Source organism: Vipera ursinii (assembly GCF_947247035.1).
Source record: "Vipera ursinii genome assembly, chromosome: 7".
NCBI lineage: Eukaryota > Metazoa > Chordata > Lepidosauria > Squamata > Viperidae > Vipera > Vipera ursinii.
The window spans coordinates 67,920,141-67,940,771 of NC_139521.1; the positions used below are offsets into that span (position 1 = coordinate 67,920,141).

The window sequence follows — 20,631 nt, forward strand, 5'->3', positions numbered from 1 at the left end:
ATGATTGTAAAGTGGCAGTTCTCATTTCAGTGCAGCTGTGTCATAATGCTTCCATTATAAAGCACATTATGATTAGGATGCATTTAAATAACACATTCTGAACCTCTGCTAAGCTGCATTATTTTTCCCTTCCAGAGTCAAAATGCTGAGGTCGATTCACTGCAACCCCCAAACGAAATCTTTAACATTTCTGTCACCGGAGGTAATATATATACATAATTTACATAGCATCATGTAGTTAAAATGTTCTACATTTGATTATAAGATTGTGGTGGTGGTGATGACCGTTGTCTTTCTTGGTTTGTTCTCCTTAATACAGACATTGATGGTTTGATCACTCAGGCTTTGCTGACGGGGAACTTTGAAAGCGCTGTTGACCTTTGCCTGCATGACAATCGCATGGCTGATGCCATCATTCTTGCCATAGCTGGTGGCCAGGAGCTGTTATCCAAGACGCAGAAGAAATACTTTGCAAAAACAAGAGGAAAAATTACCAGGGTGGGTGGACTTTTTTCAGTTGGAAGCAATAACAAAACTTACATATGGCAAATCTGTTGATTATCTCCCTTCTCCCCCAAAAGTCAGGCAATCCAGAAAACATACCTTAGTAGGTATGTAGAAATAGTCCTCAACTTACAACCATTCGTTTACTGACTGTTCAAAGTTACAACTGTACTAAAGCAAAGTGACTTATAACCATTTTTCACACTTACGACCGTTGCAGCATGGCCCCAGGGTCATGTGATCAACATTCGGACGCTTGTCAACTGGCTCACATTTATGACGGTTGCAGTGTCCCGGGGTCACCTGATTCCCCATTTGCGACCTTGTGACAAGTCGATGGGGAAACCAGATTCACTTAACAACCGTGTGACTGACTTAACAACTGCAGAATGGGGTAAGAAAGGTCATCAAATGGGGCAGAACTGGCTTAACAAATGTTTCACTTAGCAACAGAAATTTTGGGCTCAATTATGGTCATAAGTTGAGGACTACCTGTATGACCAACAGTGAAACCAACTCAGTGCACCACATGAACATAATGACATACGATGTGAGCTGAGTTCTATAGAAGCTTTCCATATGCACTGCTGGGACTCAGTTGCCTGCAAAGGGAAGGTCGAATTCTGGAGGCTGCAGTCCCCACCTCTCTAGAGATAATCTGATTGGGGAAGGGTCTTTTATGTGTTCTGGTCCTCGTTGCCCAGTAAGATATACTCCACATTGGGAAAGGGCATTTTGAAGGTACTGTTGACGTTTGTGTGTGTTTTCCCCCATTCCAGCTCATCACTGCTGTTGTAACCAAGAACTGGAAGGAGATTGTCCAGGCGTGCGATTTGCAAAACTGGAAAGAGGCCTTGGCAGCTGTGTTGACTTACGCTAGGCCGGATGAATTTGCAGTTCTTTGTGGTAAGCCAGATGGACACACACACAGAGAGAGAGACAGAGAGACAGAAAAACATACACACACACACACACACACACACACACACACAGAGAGAGAGACAGAGACAGAGAGAGAGAAGAGAGACAGAAACACACACGAGAGAGAGAAAGAGAGAGAGAGAGAGAGAGAGAGAGACATGCATGTGTAAAGGTAAAGGTTCCCCTGCACATGCGTGCTAGTCGTTTCTGATTCTAGGGGCCGGTGCTCATCTCCGTTTCAAAGCCGAAGAGCCAGCGCTTGTCCAAAGACATCTCCATGGTCATGCGGCCGGCATGACTAGACGTCTCCGTGGTCATGCGGCCGGCATGACTAGACGCCAAAGGCGCACGGAACGCTGTTACCTTCCCACCGTAGTGGTCCCTATTTTTCTACTTGCATTTTTACGTGCTTTCGAACTGCTAGGTTGGCAGAAGCTGGGACGAGTAACAGGCGCTCACTCTGTTACGCGGCACTCGGGATTCGACCTGCCAAACTGCCTACCTTCTGATTGACAAGCTCAGCATCCTAACCCACTGAGCCACCGCGTCCCTATGCATGTGTACATACATATAAATAATGTTTTTGGTCCAGGGAAGCAATAACTGGGCACATCTCCTTTACTAAATAATTCATGTAACTCGGACACTCGGGTTTCCTGCCTGAAGGTAAAAATAGCGCTCCCTTTTTTGTAGGTCTCTTATTCTAAACCTTCCTGGTTACTAATGGCCTTTAATTTGTCTCTTGACAAGGTGCATTGATCATGATTAAAATCAGGTAATTAATATTTGAAAACATGGGCAGGATATCCAGACTCTGAGAGGAAATTATAACATTATTAAGCTGTTAAAAAATTCTTCAGAATGCAGCAACAGGGAGCCAACCCACCCCCCCGCCCATTTCCCATTCCCCTCCCCCCCCACTGTAAAAGGTGTGACTTTTTTAGCGACTTGAGGAGAAAGACTTGATCAGCTTTACTTTTGGGATTGGTGCCCACTAGCACAACTTGGAATATAGATATAGTTCCCATATTTAACTTGAAAAGTAACAAGAGCCTTGGTGGAGCAGTGGGCTAATGCCTCCTTAAGTAACACCAGCTGCCTGCAATTAGTGCAGGTTCGAGTCCCACCAGGCTCAAGGTTGACTCAGCCTTCCATCCTTCCGAGGTAGGTCAAATGAGGACCCAGATTGTTGGGGGCAATAAGCTGACTTTGTAAAAAATGCCACTTGGGGGGGGGGGAAAGCCCTAATAAGCAGGCATATACATAGAATGAAGGCTATTGCTAAGCACATTGATTTGTGCTTCTTAGATTGTAAGCCGCTCTGAGTCTTCGGAGAAGGGCGGGATATAAATGGGATTAAAAAAACACCTCTATGGTAAATGTAGTCCTCACCTTACAACCACAATTGAGCCCAAAATTTATGTTGCTAAGCGAGACATTTGTTAAGTGAGATTTGCCCCATTTTATGACCTTTCTTGCCACAGTTGTTAAGTGAATCACTGTACCTGTTAAATTAGTAACAACGGTTGTTAAGTGAGACTGGCTTCCCCATTGACTTTGCTTGTCAGAAGGACACAAAAGGGGACCACATGACCCCGGGACAGTGCGACCGTCATAAATATGAATCAGTTGTCAAGCATCTGAATGTAAAGCGTGTGACCATGAGGATGCTTCAAAAGTCATCAGTGTGAAAAATGGTCATAAGTCACTTTTTCCAGTGCTGTTGTAACTTCAAATGTCCCTAGGTGAACTGTTGTAAGTCGAGGACTACCTGAAGTTCTCGACTTTTTGTCACAATTGGGACCAGAATTTACGTTCCCAAGCAAGCCAGTTATTGCATTCGATTATATCAGGGGTCTTCAAACTTGGCCCTTTTATGATTTGTGGACTTCAGCTCCCAGAATTCCTCAGCCAGCGTGCCCGGCTGAGGAATTCTGGTAGTTGAAGTCCACGTTATCAAAGGGCCAAGTTTGAAGACCGCTGGATAATGTAATCATTTTTAACCCAGTTGTTAAAGGAATCACTGCAGTTGTTAAGTCTGTATCACATGGACATTAAGCAAATTCGGCTTTCCCAACCGATTTTGTTTGTTGGAAGCCGGCTGGGAAAGTCACGAATGGTGATCACATGACTTCAGGATGCTGCAACCATTGTAAATGCATGCGGGTTGCCCAGCAACCCTGTCTCGATCATGTCACAGTGGGGATGCTGTCATGGTCACAATTGCAAGGACTGCCTGTAAGTTACATTTAGTGCCATTGTAATTTTGGGCAGTTGCTAAACCGATGGGTGTAGGTTGAGGATTACCTGTAATTCAGAAGTCCTATTTAATACTTGTAGACAGAATTGCAACATCTTATGGACTTTCTCTTTTACTACTCCTCTGTACCCGTCCCAAATGAAATCATGAGGATTTAGCTCATTGTGTATCAGCATCCCTGCTTCCTTTCCTTCTTACATGCAGATTCTCGCCTCAATTTCCTGCTGGATTTACTGCAGCATGCAGATTGGGCAACCCTCGTAAGATTTCTTTCCAACTCTCCAGAGCTGTTGTCACCTTAGAATTGGAAAGAGATTGTCTAGTTGCACAATTTGCAAAACTGGAAAGCAACCTTAGCTCCTGGGCTTACTTACACTAGGTCAGACAATGTTGGTAACTCTTTTGTGGCTAAAATTTCATTAACTTACTTCTCATTCCAGTGTCTTCTTTCAGATTACCAGAAAGTGCTTCTCTCTCTCTCTCTCTCACTCTCTCTCTCTCTCTCTCTCTCCTCTCTACCCCTCTTCTCTCCTCTCCTCCATTTTGCATGTTCAGTCTCTCTTCTGTTTGATGGTATCAGCTGTGCCATCTTTATGCCAAATAACGTTCAGAGCAGCCCTGCATGGCTTCTATAAAGGGAAAAGGCCAAATTGATAAATTAAACAAAATTGTGGGCTGCAAAGGAATATGGAGGCACATCAATTAGTTCTGTGGGGACTAGCAGAGCAGTGACAACACTGGAGCTGACAGAGGCATTCAACAGCACATCTTTTTGTGTGTGGGGTGTGTGTGTAAATTTGTTGACTTTCTAAGAAGTATTTGGAGGCTGCATACATGCAGGGCTTTAATGGATATTTGTTGCAAAAAAACCCACTTCCCCCAGTGGTCTTTGTGCTCCTTTCTCCCCCACCCAGTTTTAATCTTTTAATGATAAATTTTTAGCACAACTGATTATTGTTATTACTGTTTTACCTTTTTAATATTTGTAAGCTGCTCAGAGTCACCTCCGGATGAGATGAGACGCACATAAATCCAGTACATACATACATGCACATACGGCTCAGTGGGTTAGGATGCTGAGCTTGTCGATCAGAAGGTCGGCAGTTTGGCGGGTCGAATCCTGAGTGCCATGTAACAGAGCGAGCGCCTGTTACTCGTCCCAGCTTCTGCCAACCTAGCAGTTTGAAAGCACGTAAAAAACATGCAAGTAGAAAAATAGGGACCGCTACGGTGGGAAGGTAACAGCATTCTGTGCGCCTTTGGCGTCTAGTCATGCCGGCCACATGACCACGGAGACGTCCTCGGACAAGCGCTGGCTCTTCGGCTTTGAAACGGAGATGAGCACCGGCCCCTAGAGTCAGAAACGACTAGCACACATGTGCGGGGGAACCTTTACCTTTACCTATACATACATACATACATACATACAGCACCAGCAAAGACGGAAATGAGAGGTAAGGTGTACATGAGTTTCCAGCACTTTGTGATAATCTGAATAAATCTTTCTGTGGTTGCATTGGTTGCCATTTACATTTTGTTCATCTTCCTAACTAGATTTGTTGGGCTCAAGACTCGAAAACGAAGGGGACAGCGTTTTGCAAACGCAGGCTTGCCTGTGTTACATTTGTGCTGGAAATGTGGAGAAGTTAGTTGCTTGTTGGACTAAAGCCCAAGATGGAAACAATCCACTGTCTCTTCAGGTTAGGCCCTTTTATTTTCGGTTCCCTTTTGGTCTCAAGTCATTGGGAGATACACACTATAGTCTCCTTATAAAGCAGGGGTATCCAGCCTTGGCAATTTTAAGACTTGTGGACTTCAGAATTCCCCAGCCAGTAAGGTTGGCTGGGGCATTCTGGGAGTTGAAGTCCGTAGAGGGTTGAAGTTGCCAAGGCTGTTCGCCCCGATTTAAAGTCTCTAGCTTTGGGTAAGGAAGTCTCACAATTTCCATCCCCATGACATACAGGTATTTCCACGGGAGAGAAAGCTGGGTGGTGGGCAGGCATTGCAGTTGGTCTGTTTCCTCACTTTGCTGTGTGGGTTGTTGCAGCTAAAGTACCATATAATGCAAAGATGGGCGACGCAGGGCTTCTGGTCCCCCCTTTGCCCAAGCTAAATTAAAAATAAAATGTTTTTTTTTCTAAAATGACATAACTATTTTACAAGATTAGTAGTAAGGAAGCTGATTGGTTGTGAGAGATTACCTCCGTCGAATGAGCTTCAAGCATTTCTGGGTATTGAGCCAGGCCTAAGCTTACCGATTGACCCACAGCAGAGGGAATCCAAAACTGGTTATGAACCAGCTTTTGTTATATACAGTCAGTCAAGTCAGTCCAGTATTTGAGAGGTTACCACAAAGGGGAGGGGGCCAGCTTATTTTCCCAAGCACCAGAGGGCAGGACAAGAAATAATGGATGGAAACTAATTAAGGAAAGAAGCAACCTGGAATTCAGGAGAAACTTCCTAACAGTGAGGACTGTTAACCAGTGGAACAGCTTGCTTCCAGAAACTGTAGGAGCGACAGTCACTTGTCTGAAATGATTTAGGACCGTGGTGGTGAACCTATGGCACGTGTGCCACAGGTGGCACGCAGAGCTCTTTCTGTGGGCACGCGCGTCGTCGCCCCAGCCCTAGGCCTTCAGCTGGGTTTTGTAAAACATTTTTGCTTTAGGCCTCCGCCACCGTGTGCAAAAAAAAAAAAAGGGTTCAATCAATCAATCAATCATTTTCAACTTCTTGTGGGGGGTAAAAAAGACTTCGCAAAGTTGGAATTGATTGATTGAACTTTTTAGTCCCACCCAGTCTGCCATTACCACGGCAGCCACACCCAACCCGGGACCCGACAATATATAAGTGGGTTTTGGGTTGCGGTTTGGGCACTCGGTCTCTAAAAGGATTGCCATCACTGGTTTAGGATCTCCTGCTTGAACAGGGGTTTGAACTAGAAGACCTCCAAGGTCCCTTCCGGCTCCATTCAGATTGAGGCTGGTTCTAGCTCAGAGTCAATCAGCCAGTCTGATTCAAGCTCGGTCTCCTCTACTTTGCTTTTCTCCTTCCATCTCACGCTTCCAGGATCTCATTGAAAAAGTGGTCATTCTGCGCAAAGCCGTCCAGCAGACCCAAGTGATGGATGCCAATGCTGTCGGAGCCCGTCTGGCTGAAAAGATGAGCCAATACGCCAACCTTTTGGCTTCACAAGGCAGCATCGCTGCGGCTTTAGCTTTTCTCCCAGCTAATACCAACCAGGTAAACAGACGTCACTCTGCCCATGTACGTTTTCTTCTTTTGCCTTTGGCAGATAGCCCTCCACCTATATGACCACAATTGAGCCCAAACTTTCTGTTGCCAAGTGAGACAGTCAAGTGAATTTTGCCCCGTTTTGCGACCTTTCTCGCCACAGTTGTTAAGTGGGTCACCGCAGTTGTTCAGTTAACAACACGGTTGTTAAGTGAATCCGGCTTCCCCGCAGACTTTGCTTGTCGAAGGTCGCGAATGGGGATCATGTGACCCCCCCAGGGACCCGGCAACCATCATCAGCCAGTTGCCCGGCGTCTGGATCTTGATCGCGTGACCGTTGGGATGCTGCAATAGTCATAAGTGTAAAAAAAAAAAAAAAGGTCGCCAGTCACATTTCTCAGTACCGTTGTAACTTTGAACGGTGGCTAAATGAACTGTTGTAAGTCGAGGGCCACCTGTACTAGATTAGCGCAGAGAATTGGACATGTCGTGAGAGAACAGAGGTTCATCAGTCGTCTCCAACTGGTTGCTGTGAGTTGCTGTCCGCTGCCTTCTTGTTTCTGTTCCAACACTTCTGTGGCTTTTGTGATAACGTAACTCATTCTCACGAATGAAGGCAAATATACTATTCTCCAAAGCCCCTGAAGGCAGGACAAGAAGTAACGGATGCAAACTAATCAAAGAGAAAAGCAACCTGGAACTAAGGAGAAACTTCCTGACGGTTAGAACAACTAACCAGTGGAACAACCTGCCTCCAGAAGTGGTGAATGCTCCAACTGGAAGTTGTTAAGAAGAGACTGGCCAGCCATTTGTCTGAAATGGTATAGGGTTTCCTGCCTGAGCAGGGGGTTGGACTAGATGACCTCCAAGGTGGTCTTCTTCTTCTTCTTCTTCTTCTTCTTCTTCTTCTTCTTCTTCTTCTTCTTCTTCTTCTTCTTCTTCTTCTTCTTCTTCTTCTTCTTCTTCTTCTTCTTCTTCTTATTATTATTATTATTATTATTATTATTATTATTATTATTATTATTATTATTATTATTCGTGTCCCAGGATAATGATGTGAGATCCAATTTGGATCGATTACCGGGACCAGAGATTGACTCTTCCGACCGTTCGGACTAAAAGCCCAAGGAAACGGCAGCCAATTGCCAGCCATTGACACACCAATCAGCCAGTAGGGAGGCACCACATACACACGACTCACGGAACAGCCCGAAGGACATATTCCAGCAGTCCCCCCAAGGATGGGCTTCAGCACGCGTCCCAAAGCCTGGAAGAGTAAACCTCTGGTCCCAGCGACCGACCCACATTCGATCTCGTAACTCATTCCCTTGATAGATCTGGCCCTGTGAATGTGCTTAACTGGGGTGTTTTGTGCTTTGCAGCCCAACATCGTGGTGCTACGGGACAGAATCTGTAAAGCCCAGGGGGAGCTTCCCAGGGGCCCTGAGGTGCCCACGCCGCCCTTTGAGAGGCAGCCAGCAGCCAAGGGAAGAAGTGACTCCTTTGCGGGCCAGATGCAGATGCCACAAAACCCAACTCCACAATATTACCCTCAGGTAAAGGGCACTTTCAGCTGCCTCCCTTACGTTAGTAGTTAAAACAGTGTTTTAAACAACGTTGAGCATGTCTGCATGATGTTCTTCTGCTCAGAGTTCCCCAGAAGTGTCCCTTGAAGACTCCTGAGTTAAGAGCACGTTACCCTACTTTTCAGCTTGGAGAGACGCCTCTTGTTCCAGAGGTATTTTTGGACAGCTTGCCTAGGAAAGCTGCTGGAGGTTTCGTGCAGTGCCTAGTCGAGGTCTTCGAAACGCTCTTTGGAACGCTGATGTATTTTAACCCCCGGCTAATGTCTGGGAAAGCTTCTCCCTTCCCCATTTCTGGCTTTAGTTTGGGTCTTCGGTTTTAATAAAGCTTGGTCAGTTGTCCTTTTCCTGGCAGACACCTTGTCCCCAAAATGTTACCACAGCCTCAGCTTGTCAGCTAAGCCTTTTCTACTGGAGACTTTCTAGAATAGATCAGAGGTCCCCAACCTTGGCATCTTTTAAGACTTGTGGACTTCAACTCCCAGAATTCCTCAGCCAGCCATGGCTGGCTGAGGAATCCTGGAAGTTGAAGTCCACAAGTCTTTAAAAGTTGCCAAGGTTGGATACCCTTGTTCTGGATGGAATGCAGTTCCCATTATCTCCTTATGACAGACTGAAGTCGGTGATTGTTACACAGACCTGTAAATCGGGGTCACCAAACCCTGGTCCATGGCCCAGCACCGGGTTGTGGCCCGTTGTTAACCAGGCTGCAGAAGTGGTGGACGAGTGCACAAGCGTGTGAAGCTGCATTTGTACAAATGGAACGCATATGCATGAAACCCTCCCACCCACCCGCCACCAGTCTGCAGAGCCTGAAAGATTGCTGTCTACAGCAAAAAAAAAAAAAAAAAAGCTCATAAACCAAAAAGGAGATGACTCATTTCTTTCAGGACACAAGTCACCAGCATGAGGAGTTTTCTGGGTTGATTGTTGATCAGCATTTCAATAGCTTGCTTTCTGTAAGCTGGTCATTTTACGGACACGTAGAATGAAACCTACAGTACAGTATTTCCTTTTGCTTCGTTCCCCGTAATAAATTGGGCTTCAGAGGTAGTATTGATTCCTGAGATGCATCCTATTCTCCTTCCTCATTTGCGTCTAGGCATCAATTTGGAACAGCAGTTTGACACCAGTGTCTGTTGGGGACAAAATAGCAAATGGTAGAGCTGTTAAGCTGCTATCCGGGTGCCCTCTTACCGGGAATTAAAGGTCCTATTTTACTTCTTAAAATCCCCACAAATTTTTTTAAAAAGTGTGCTTCAGCATCATCTGATTATCTCGACCTGTTTCCATGTAGGTCTCTTAGTCTTTGATTAAATTAGAACGAAGGGACAAATTTCCTGACACCATTAATCAGTGGAACTCCAGTTCACCTCTGGAGGTTTTCAAGGAGAGACTGGATAACCATTTGTCTGAAATGGTATAGGGCAGGGGTAGGCAACCTTGGCTCTTTTATGACTCATGGACTTCAGCTCCCAGAATTCCTGAGCCAGCATGGGGGAACCGTGGCCCCTTCATGACTTGTGGACTTCAACTCCCAGAATTCCTGAGCCAGCATGGCTTAGCTTGGAAACACTCCGTTTCCCCTCAGCATGGCTGGCTCAGGAATTCTGGGAGTTGAAGTCCACGAGTCATAAAAGAGCCAAGATTGCCTACCCCTGGTATAGGGTCTCCTGCTTGAGCAGGGGGTTGGACTAGAAGACCTCCAAGGTCCCTTTGCCTGCGGGGGAGCTGCCCACCCTGGATTATCCATGTTCCTTCCCTCTGACCCCTCTCCCTCCTTGACTTCCTTAATTGTGTTGCACCATTTGATCAAGGAACCGAAAAACCTCTAGTGTGCAGAAGACCACAATTCTTTTCAAGCAAGCTAGGCAGAAGAGCAGTTTGCAGCAGCTCTACGTAGAGCAAAAGGCAGCCTCATTTCAGAAGAGCTTTCATCAGCACATGGCTGAAGAAAGAGCCAGCAACTGCATATTTATTTATTTTTTATTTATTTATTATATTTTTATACCGCCCTTCTCCCGAAGGACTCAGGGCGGTGTACAGGGCAATAAATATAAAAAACAGAATATAAAAGTTAAAATACAATTAAATATAATGCCCAAATTTAAAATTTAACACAATAATTAAGAACATGTTTAAAACCCCAACCCTAACCCATCAGACCAGGTCAGATTGCTCAAATAGATGCGTTTTTAGATCGCGCTGGAAGGAGTGAAGGTCGGGGGCCGGAGCTCAACCGGCAAGCGGTTCCACAGGTCTGGCGCGCCCACAGAGAACGCCTTCCCCCTGGGGGCCACCAATCGGCAGTCTTTGATCGGAGGCACCCTGAGGAGACCCTCTCTGTGGGAGCGCACTGGACGGAGGGAAGTTGATGCCGGCCGCAGGTGTTGCCATAGGTAATCCGGACCCATGCCATGTAGGGCTTTGTAAGTCATTACCAACACCTTGAATCTCACACGGAGGGCAACCGGCAGCCAATGCAGCTCGCAGAGCAAAGGTGTAACATGGGAGTATCGGGAAACTCCCAGTACAACTCGCGCGGCTGCATTCTGCACCAGTTGAAGCCTCCGAGTGGACTTCAAGGGCAGCCCCATGTAGAGAGCATTACAGTAGTCTAGACGCGAGGTCACGAGCGCATGAGTGACTGTACGCAAGGCATCCCAGTCCAGATAGGGTCGAAACTGGCGCACCAGGCGAACCTGGGCAAAGGCCCCCCTAGTCACAGCTCCAATATGATCTTCTAAAGAAGATACCTATAGAAGAGAATATTCGTAGGGTTAGGGTTAAACTCTGGGAACTTTGGTGCTCTCTGAGCTTGGTGGTTTTCTTGCAGACATTTCATTACCAAAGTAGGTAACATCATCAATGTTAGCACTGACGGTTGTTACCTAGTTTGGTATGATACATCTGCAAGAAAACCAGGAAGCTCAACCACGTACCCACAACTACACGTGAATGCAGCAATAAGTTTTTAAAGGTGGTCACTGATTAATAACAGCACCAAGCCAGCAGAATATATTTGATCACTGCTGGGAGTCATCTGGCTGCTGGAATTTGAGAAAGACGAAGTAAGGGGACAATCTGAACTTTTAATCTTCCAAAAGAAATGCTGGGCAGCTCAAAATACATTATTTTGCTAAGGACTAATTTGCACGGCAAAATAAATGTCCATAAAGGTAAGGTGGGCAACCTTTGATGTCCTTTTTAATCTTTTCTGTGAGGTGGAAGCTAGAATGGGTGTTGCAGTGATGGGAGAATGCGGAGGTTGGGTCGTGCAAGTAAACAGGTCAGGATATTCTTTTCCCAGTTTTCGGGCAGGGTGGGATGGGATATAGGATTAGATTTTAAGTTTAAGTTTAAGTTTATCGAATTTATATACCGCCCTTTTCCCGTAGGACTCAGGGCGGTTTACAAAGTATTTAAAAACATCAAAACAATACAAGAGTTAAAAAGCCTCATTTAGGCCTTATACTAGCGGTTCTTGTGCTTCCCACCACAAGATGGAACCAGTGGAACAGCTTCCCATCCAAAATTGTAGGTGCTCCATCGCTGGAGGCTTTGAAGAAGAGACTGGACAGACATTGGTCTGAAATGATATAGGGTCTCCTGCCCGAGTTGTTGGGGGGGGTTGGACTAGATGACCTCCAGGCCCTTTCCAGCTCTGTTATTCTACGTTCTACGGTGGGAAAGCATAACCCCAATTTTAATCAAGTGACTGCTGGATTTTGATGAGGCTTCTGCACTCTTGCCAGTTTATTTATTTATTTATTTATTTATTTATTAGTTTTTATAAACCGCCCTTCTCCCGAGGGACTCGGGGCGGTGTACAGAGGAAGGAATGTATACAGGTTGAACAATAAAATAATAAGAAACACTAATGAAAACAAACTGGGACCCCAATTAGCGCTATCATGCCAGGCCGGACTGCTGGAACAGGAAAGTTTTTAAGTCGCGACGGAAGGTACGGAGGTCAGGGGCCATCCGGATTTCGGTTGGTAAGCTGTTCCAGAGGGCTGGCGCACCCACTGAGAATTTTTACCTCATTAGTCTGCATATGAAACATTGCAGCGCTTTAGGAAATATTATCTGAGAGAAGGGGGGAATGTGCTTTGTTTCTGAAAAGGAGCACGGTTTTACTTGACGGATTTGAGTTTTGTCTTTAGTCCTGGAAGCATAACCTAAGACTCAGTCTTCAGTTAGGCCCATATGTTTCCCTTTTGCCTGCTTTAATTATCTAACCTCGTTTAGCAGCTTTATCAAGCAAATAGAGCTTTTTTTCCACTTGTCCCATGGCTTAATACTAGATTCTCAGTCCAGCAACTGTGGTGGACATAAAACGGTCCACTGTCTTACTGAGTTTTGCATGAGTTACCCTTTCCTGTACCTTTTCTTGTATATATCACAATGCTGCGGGTTAGGCCCTGCATTAAACTCTGACAACAGAACGTCCTTACCAAAGAAAGCATGGAAGGATACCTGTTTCACATTCTTTTGACATTAGCAAGACATTTCTGGCTAATTTTCTTTGTGCGTTATTCAACTTGATTATTCTAACTTGCTGCTTACCTTTGTCAGTGGAGAAAAATACACGAGCTGCAAATAGTATAAGCTTCTAAACGCAGGGGCCTTCAAACTCGGCCCTTTTATGACTTGTGGACTTCAAGTCCCAGAATTCCTCAGCCAGCATGCCTGGCTGAGGAATTCTGGGAGTTGAAGTCCACAAGTCATAAAGGGGCTGAGTTTGAAGACCCCTGTATCTAACAACTTAGCATGAATATTTTACTCTCAAGCGTTGGCAGTTCTGGTAAATATTACCTGCTTGCTGGTGTATTTAGTCTCTCCGCTTATTTCCTTACTGCTACTTGCATGGAGGATAGGGGTCTTCTACCAATTACTGTAAATGACTTGGAAGTTTCTTAGTGCATTCCTGAGCAGTCTGGCTGTCTGAAACGTTTTTGGCTTTTCACTTCCTTTTATTTTTATTTTTATTTTATTTTTCCATGATTGGTATCTCTCTGTTCAATTCAGGTTAGAATTGCCCCTACTGTTACTACCTGGAGTAACAAAAACCCCACTGCCCTTCCCAGCCTTCCTGCAGCCTCTCCCTCTGAGACACAGGTATAACATTCATTATTCCTCTTTGAGCAGAATCTGCTCTCCTCCTGTAGACCTCATGCCACGTTCCTGGCGCTCTTTCCTTTTTTTTTCTTTTCTTTTTCCTTTTAACACACTCTTATAATTCCCAATGCATTCTTGGTCATCTGGGAAGCGGTTTCAGATTTTCAGCTTATCCTGGGTTTCTCCATCTTTTGTCTCCCACGAGAGATATTGCTCCGTTTTAAGATACTTGCTGAATGTCAGACAATCAATGAATTTGGAGATCAACTAATCACACACACACACACACAGACACACACACACACACACACACACACACCCCGGGGTTTTAATTTGTGGCCCAGAAGATCCTGAATTGTCTCGTCGTCCTTTCCTAATCCCCAGATTGCTTGAAATGCTTCCCCATTTATAAAATGGCCCCTGTTTATAAAAGCCTTGAAACAGATCCATTCCGCCCCCCCCCCCCCAATCCCCGGGCCAGCACAGTAATCAATTCAAGATGCATTCAGTAATGTTGTCGCTTGAGACTGTAAGCTTCTTGGCAAATCAGATTTGAATGTTTTAGATTACCGTAACACAATATGTAGAAAGAAAGAATATGCAAGCTGAGATCAGAACGTCTCACTTCCACTGCAGGTCTTCTGCTGCTACCCATCAAGTCTTAACTTCTCTGCTTCTCGTTCCCTTCTTCCTTTCCTTCCCCAGAGGGACAATCCCCCACCTCCTCCAGGGTTTATTATGCAAAAGGACGTGAATCCCCACATGCCACCGCATCCGCCTGCCCATCATGATTACAATATGTACACAAGACCACCATGCCCACAACGTAAGTAGCTTGCCATCTTTTCTGGATCTCACATGCTGGATTCCTTAAGATGACTCAGCGAATATGGGGTAATATATTGCTTTACTTTTTCTTGAATCTAACTCAAGAGGTCTTCAAGCTTGGCCCTTTTATGACTTGTGGACTTCAACTCCCAGAATTCCTACAGCCAGCGATGCATCGCTGGCTGTAGGAATTCTGGGAGTTGAAGTCCACAAGTCATAAAAGGGCCAAGCTTGAAGACCCCTGATCTAATTCATCTCTCTGAAGATAATGTTACCTGGTGCCAAGCAGTGAAATCTAACATAACTTAATATAATATAATGCAGTGTAAGAAGGCTAACCCTTTCTCTTCTCCCAGAAAATTGAGCGGGGAGAACACGGGTCTTGATTTATTATGAAAAGAGAGCTTTCCCATCTCCTTTGTCTTTTCTTTTGATTTCTATGCTATAGATGTTTGTTACTATTGGTATCCCTTAAAAGTGTTACCTCTGGAGTAGAGAAGTAAATAAAGATAAATTGTCCCAGCTTCTGTTACGATGCATTTCCCCTTTCGGGGATAAAATAATGATTCTGGTTCTTGGACACTGCTTAGATGGTAAAAAGGACCTGAACATTTTGCTGTGGCCTTCTCTGTCAATAGAATAACTCAGCCTTTTTCAACTGTGGCAACTTTTAAGATGTGTGGACTTCAATTCCCAGAATTCCACACATTTTAAAATTGCTACCATTAAGAATCTCTAGAATAATTTGTACAGAGCTCTTAGCCAATGCTTTCCAGATGCCTTAGACCAGGGGTAGGCAACCTTGGCTCTTTTATGACTCGTGGATTTCAACTCCCAGAATTCCTGAGCCAGCCATGCTGAGGGGAAAGGCAGAGTTTCCAAGCTGAGCCATGCTGACTCAGGAATTCTGGGAGTTGAAGTCCACGAGTCATAAAAGAGCCAAGGTTGCCTACCCCTGCCTTAGACTATATATCCCATTATTCCCAGCTAGCTTGCCAAACCACTAAGTTTGATAAGGTTTTTATCCAACATGTCTCAAGGATGCTAAGTGGAGGAAGGCTGCTGTGTGAAGAGAAAAAGCAGGGCATAATAGTTTTAATTAACCACAACTAAGCCAAGCCTCGGTTTACTGGACCACTTGGAGGGAAGAGTGTCCGTTAAATTCTAAAGTCTGATAAATCGACATTGATGCTATTAATGCCAGATGTATTAATACACATCCTTTGCACAATTCAGTAAAGGACGTAAACATCTCAGCTGCACATTTATGTGAAGGATGCGATCTGACACATTATGCAAATTATATATGCCCCTTGAATGGACTTCATCCATTGTGATGGAGGGGTTTGAAGCTTGCAATAAAATGTTGGCTACTACATCTGAAACCGGCTAAATAGAGGTCTGGAAAATCAGAAGTTCACATTAGAAACAACACACAAGTTGTTTACCTCACGAGTTATTGTCCCAGCACTGTCAAAAGGACTACAAATTTATTTGTTTATTAAACTTATTCGCCGCCCATCTCGCTGTTCTGCAACTCTGGGCAGCTTACCACGAATTGATATTACAAAAAAATTAAAACCTGTAATAATGATAACATTAAAATTAACCAAGATTTATTATTATTATTATTATTATTATTATTATTATTATTATTATTATTATTATTATTATTATTATTTACTGTTTATTGGCTGCCCGTCTGACCTCGGGGTAACTTTTTTGGGTCTTCAGTCATTAAACGATAAAAATTGTATCAGCTAAAAACATAAATGCGTTCGTGCAGAAGCAAACACCGCAGCCCAATTAAAGATGGGGAGGGTGGGAGAATTGGCTAAGATAACCCGGGTGGGGATATACAATAGGGTGGAGGTGGGATCTTCTAATCCAGGAACCACCTTCAAGATGACATGCCCCAATCCATGCCTCCAGCCTTTTGGCTGAGCCAGGTTTTAAGGCTTTTATAGAAGGCCAGAAGGGTAGGGGGATGGGGGGGGACAGGTCTCACCTCAAGGGGTATGATATTCCAGAGACCGCCGGCCAAAACCTTTTTGGCCTACGGAGTCCACAGTATGCCACTATTGCCAGCGTGGGTAGGGTAGGCCAATCCCATTGGCTTTATAGGTAATATCCGACACCTTGAATTGGACCCAGAAGCAGCAGGTAACCAGTGCATCTCCCATAAAAGTGGTGTTAACGTGGGCCACCCGAGGGGTACCAAGAACTAACTATACAGCTGCGTTGTATGCCAGCTGTAGCTTCCGAATACTCTTCAAGAGTAGTCCCGTGAAAAGTGCAGATGCTGCCTTGCCCAAGTGGCCCACCCTTTGTGGTCTCTGACTGAGCCGGATTTCAGCCCAGATCTCTCCTGTTTTGGATATTGTGCTATGTTATTTGAAGCTCTAGTTGATTAATTTCCCCCAGGGCATCTTAAAGGCATTAAAGGAAATAAATATAGATTTTAGATTTTGCAGTCAGAGAGCTGCAGTTTAGTGAGAATTCATTTGATTTCCTTCTCTCTCTCTCTCTCTCTCTCTCTCTCTCTCTCTCTCTTTCTCTTTCTCTCTTCCCCCCCAATCAATAACTAGTGTAACAATTCTTCACAGCCTAACAATTTCTATTCTGGGCAAAGTATTTTGTGCTTTTAGGCTGACTAATAGTACGTCCCAACTTTTAATGATCGCATTTTGAAGTGGGGGGGGGAACGGCACTTGGATGATTAATATCTTTTCTAAACCAATACAAATCTGTAAAGTAAGTTGCGCCTTGTTTGTATGCGGATGTTTTAATTCTTGTTCAAAGCTTCATTTTGGCGGGTTTTTATAAACTCTTAAACAGGAACCCTGTTCAGAAATCTACACGGGTAGCCCTCGACTTACGATCGCAAGTGAGGCCAAATTTTCCTTTGCTAAGTGGGCTGTGCCTCACTTTAGCACCTTTCGGCCGCGGGTGTTAAGCGAATCCCTGCAGTTGTTAACTGGATCATACGGGCACCGAGCGAATCAGGCTTCCCCCATTGACTTTGGATCATGTGACCCTGGGGAAAAGCTGGGACGGTTGTAAGCAGTGGTGGGATTCAAATAGGGGAACAACCGGTTCTCTGGGTGGTTGCCGCTTCTGGAAGTCCGTGCTGGACCTGGGCAAAAATAATAAAATAAAAAAATTAGCTCCCGGTTTTGCTGAAGTGGTGCGAACCAGCCGAATCCCACCACTGGTTGTAAGTGTGAAAACCGATTATAAGTCACTTTTTTCAGTGCTGTTGTAACTTCAAACGGTCACTAGCAGAGTGGGCGTTAAGTCGGGGACAACCTGTCATATGAAACAATTGCAGACAGCGGTCAGCGTGTTCTTCTTACTAACGTCGTCCTCTTTCTTCTCCAATGTAGCTTGTCAACCAACCCAGCCGTATTCTTTTCGACCGTCACTTTATCAGCCGCAGCAACCTCCTCTCGCTCCTCCTACTTCGGCCTCATACCCTACCCCTAACCCCCCTTACATGCCCCCTAATACTGCCAGTGCCATGCCTCCTCCCTTATACACCTCCCAGCCCCAGGCCTCTCCAACAAGCTTGAATCCCAGCTCTTCTCTTCCTGCTCCCCCTCCTTCTGGTGCCTCCTTCCAGCATGGCCGGCCAGGAGCTCCAGCATCTTCTCTGCCGTACGCGTTGCCTCCTGGACCAACAGGTACAGAGACCGCGACCAGTGAGTTGGCTGCTTCCCAAAGAACAGGTCTGCGCTTAAGAAAAGGGCAATGGGGGATGTTTGCACTGCACCCTGAGACGGGCTGCCTTTGACATTCTTCTGATTAACGTTGCATGGGTCTGGTGATCTTGTCTCGCGACTGACGTGACATCTGGGTCCCGAATTGCAGAGGGCTTGCCCTCTTTGCACGCGGCGTGGCATCCAACGCTGCCTGGCATCCTGTTTGGAGCAATTAAGATAATACATTTTTTGGGGGCCCTCTTAAGCTGGCCTGCAGTTGGCACTCCCCCTTTTTCCTTTATGGGGTATTTAGGAAAAGCAGCTTCCATAACTTTATTAGTTAAAAGGCATCGTGCAGTTGCTCACCGAAAGGCAGTGTTTTTTGTGCCTGTCAGAAGGAATTGGCAGCTCTGAATCAGCAGCTTGTAGGAGCAACAAGCTGTTTGGTTCAAAAGACTGGAAGAGAATCTGGCTCTTGGTATATTTTTGTTCTGTCCCAGGATTGTTTAGCTATTGTTTGCAATCTGTGGCTTACCAGCCACGAATCCTTGCTGTGACGTTAGCATGCTGCTCTTTTATTTACTGACATGTTTGTTCTCATCCTTCCTTCCAAGAGGTTCAGAGCACTTCTATAAATGTTTTTTTTTCCAAACCTGAAGAGGTGGACCAAACCACAACATAGTAGCTAGTTCATGCATTGTGCCAAACCACAGTTTTATTTTAACCATCATCTGTTCTCAGAGCCAATATGGTTGGCTTCACAACTATGTCAGTATGATGTATCAATCCAGCAGCCCACAACTGATCTCATAGAAGAAGGGTCTCCAGACTTGGGCAACTTTAAGACTTGTGGACTTCAACTCCCAGAATTCCTCAGCCTGCATGCCCGGCTGAGGAATTCTGGGAGTTGAGGTCCACAAGTTATAAAAGGGCCAAGTTTGAAGACCCCTGTCATAGAACAAGGGTCTCCAGACTTGGCAACTTTAAGACTTGTGGACTTTAACTCCCAGAATTCTTCAGCCAGCCATGCTGGCTAGGGAATTCTGGGAGTTAAAAGTCCACAAATCTTAAAAGTTGCAAGTTTGGAGACTCCTGCCATAGAATGTAACTAGCTTCACAACTGACTGGGATATGACGGCAGGGTCCTTCACATCCTTGTCTAAGCACTAAACTTTTCTGGACCTCCAAGATGTTATCTCTGTATGGGCTCTTGGGAGTGGCATTCTTGCTGCACCTTATTTTTATGCTTGTTCCCAACACCCCTCCTTGTATAAAATATTTATCTATGCAAAAGCAGCTGTTTGTTTTTTTGAATTTGCAGAAAGTGTGTGCACTTTCTTGAAGCCGTCTGGCTTCAGCCATTTTTTGGGGGGAATGCTGTAGTTTTCTGCTGCATTTTTTGAGAGATAGCACTGGAAGGCAAATATTTGATTGTGGGCAAGAGGGTGGGGGGTGATTTTTAAATATTATTTTGGGAGTACTCTTTTTTTCCATCGCTGTTTTAGGTATGAAAAATCTATTTCACGTCTTAGCATATCTTTTTACCCTCTCTCCCCTTTTCAAAAAGCGTGCCTGGCTGAGGAATTCTGGGAGTTGAAGTCCACAAGTCATAAAAGGGCCAAGTGTGAAGACCCCTGAGTTAGGGTTTCGTAATTTGCCCCTCCCGCTTTAGCAGTGTAATCTAATGCGGGAATCCTCAACCCTCAGTCCTCAGCCCAGTACGGGCCTTAGCTCACTAGGAACCGGTCCGCAGAAGCTTGCGAAGCTTCATTTGTAAAAGCGGTGTGTCTGCCCAAAACTATCCCCTCTTCCCCGCCCCGCCTCTGCCAATCTGCCAAGGCTGGGGACCACTGGTCTGATGGATTCTTATAGTGTTGGGAGTGATTTCAGAGTCATGATTGGCCCACCTCTCTGAAATCTGGCCTATTTATTTTTAAATGACATAACCCCAACCGGGTGGACTAATTTTGGCCGGTGAGCCACTACGTTCAATCTATATTCTATCTGAATTAAATTAAAATATTCACTGATAAGGGAGTGTCGGCCTTCCAGTTGCACCCAAATGCCAAGGCAGTTTTAGAAGGCCATTTAAACCATGCAGTTTCCCCACCAAGGGCTGAACAGAAGCACGTGTGCATGACTGACGCATCTGCTGCTCTAAGTTTGTTAAGCATGACAGAGACAAAGTGCGGCTTTTAAAAATGAGCTTTTTCTAACCTTGCTTTTATTCCTTTTTTCCCCCCCTTTGGTCTTGGGCACATTGTAATGCATAATAACAGATCTGTTCCTTTACTGATGTGATTTAATATTCCCTCATTTTTTTAAAAGGAGAATAGAATAGGGGAAACTAGGAAGAAGAAGGTGTTTGAGATATGTCTGCTGCCTTGAGTTATTTGTAAAAATAATAAAGGGGGAGACAAATAAATAAGAATGATCCCTCAGCCAGTGTATCAAAGGGCACATCTGGAGGAACGTGAAT

At 45.0% G+C, this 20,631-nt stretch overlaps 1 protein-coding gene across 5 annotated transcripts in view; it reads left to right on the forward strand.

Annotated features, from left to right (window-relative positions):
- Window positions 1-20,631, forward strand: part of SEC31A (SEC31 homolog A, COPII coat complex component) — a 62,504-nt gene that overhangs the window by 29,534 nt on the left and 12,339 nt on the right. For 3 of the 5 annotated variants that reach the window (XM_083367121.1, XM_083367123.1, XM_083367122.1), the window contains exons 15-22: window positions 136-202; window positions 320-498; window positions 1,284-1,410; window positions 5,240-5,385; window positions 6,755-6,928; window positions 8,302-8,475; window positions 14,329-14,449; window positions 17,838-18,134. In XM_083367121.1, the coding sequence (XP_083223247.1) occupies window positions 136-202; window positions 320-498; window positions 1,284-1,410; window positions 5,240-5,385; window positions 6,755-6,928; window positions 8,302-8,475; window positions 14,329-14,449; window positions 17,838-18,134 (1,285 nt within the window). Of the gene's footprint in view, window positions 1-135; window positions 203-319; window positions 499-1,283; window positions 1,411-5,239; window positions 5,386-6,754; window positions 6,929-8,301; window positions 8,476-13,533; window positions 13,624-14,328; window positions 14,450-17,837; window positions 18,135-20,631 lie in introns of all 5 variants that reach the window. The other 2 variants (XM_083367125.1, XM_083367124.1) reach the window with 2 other exon arrangements.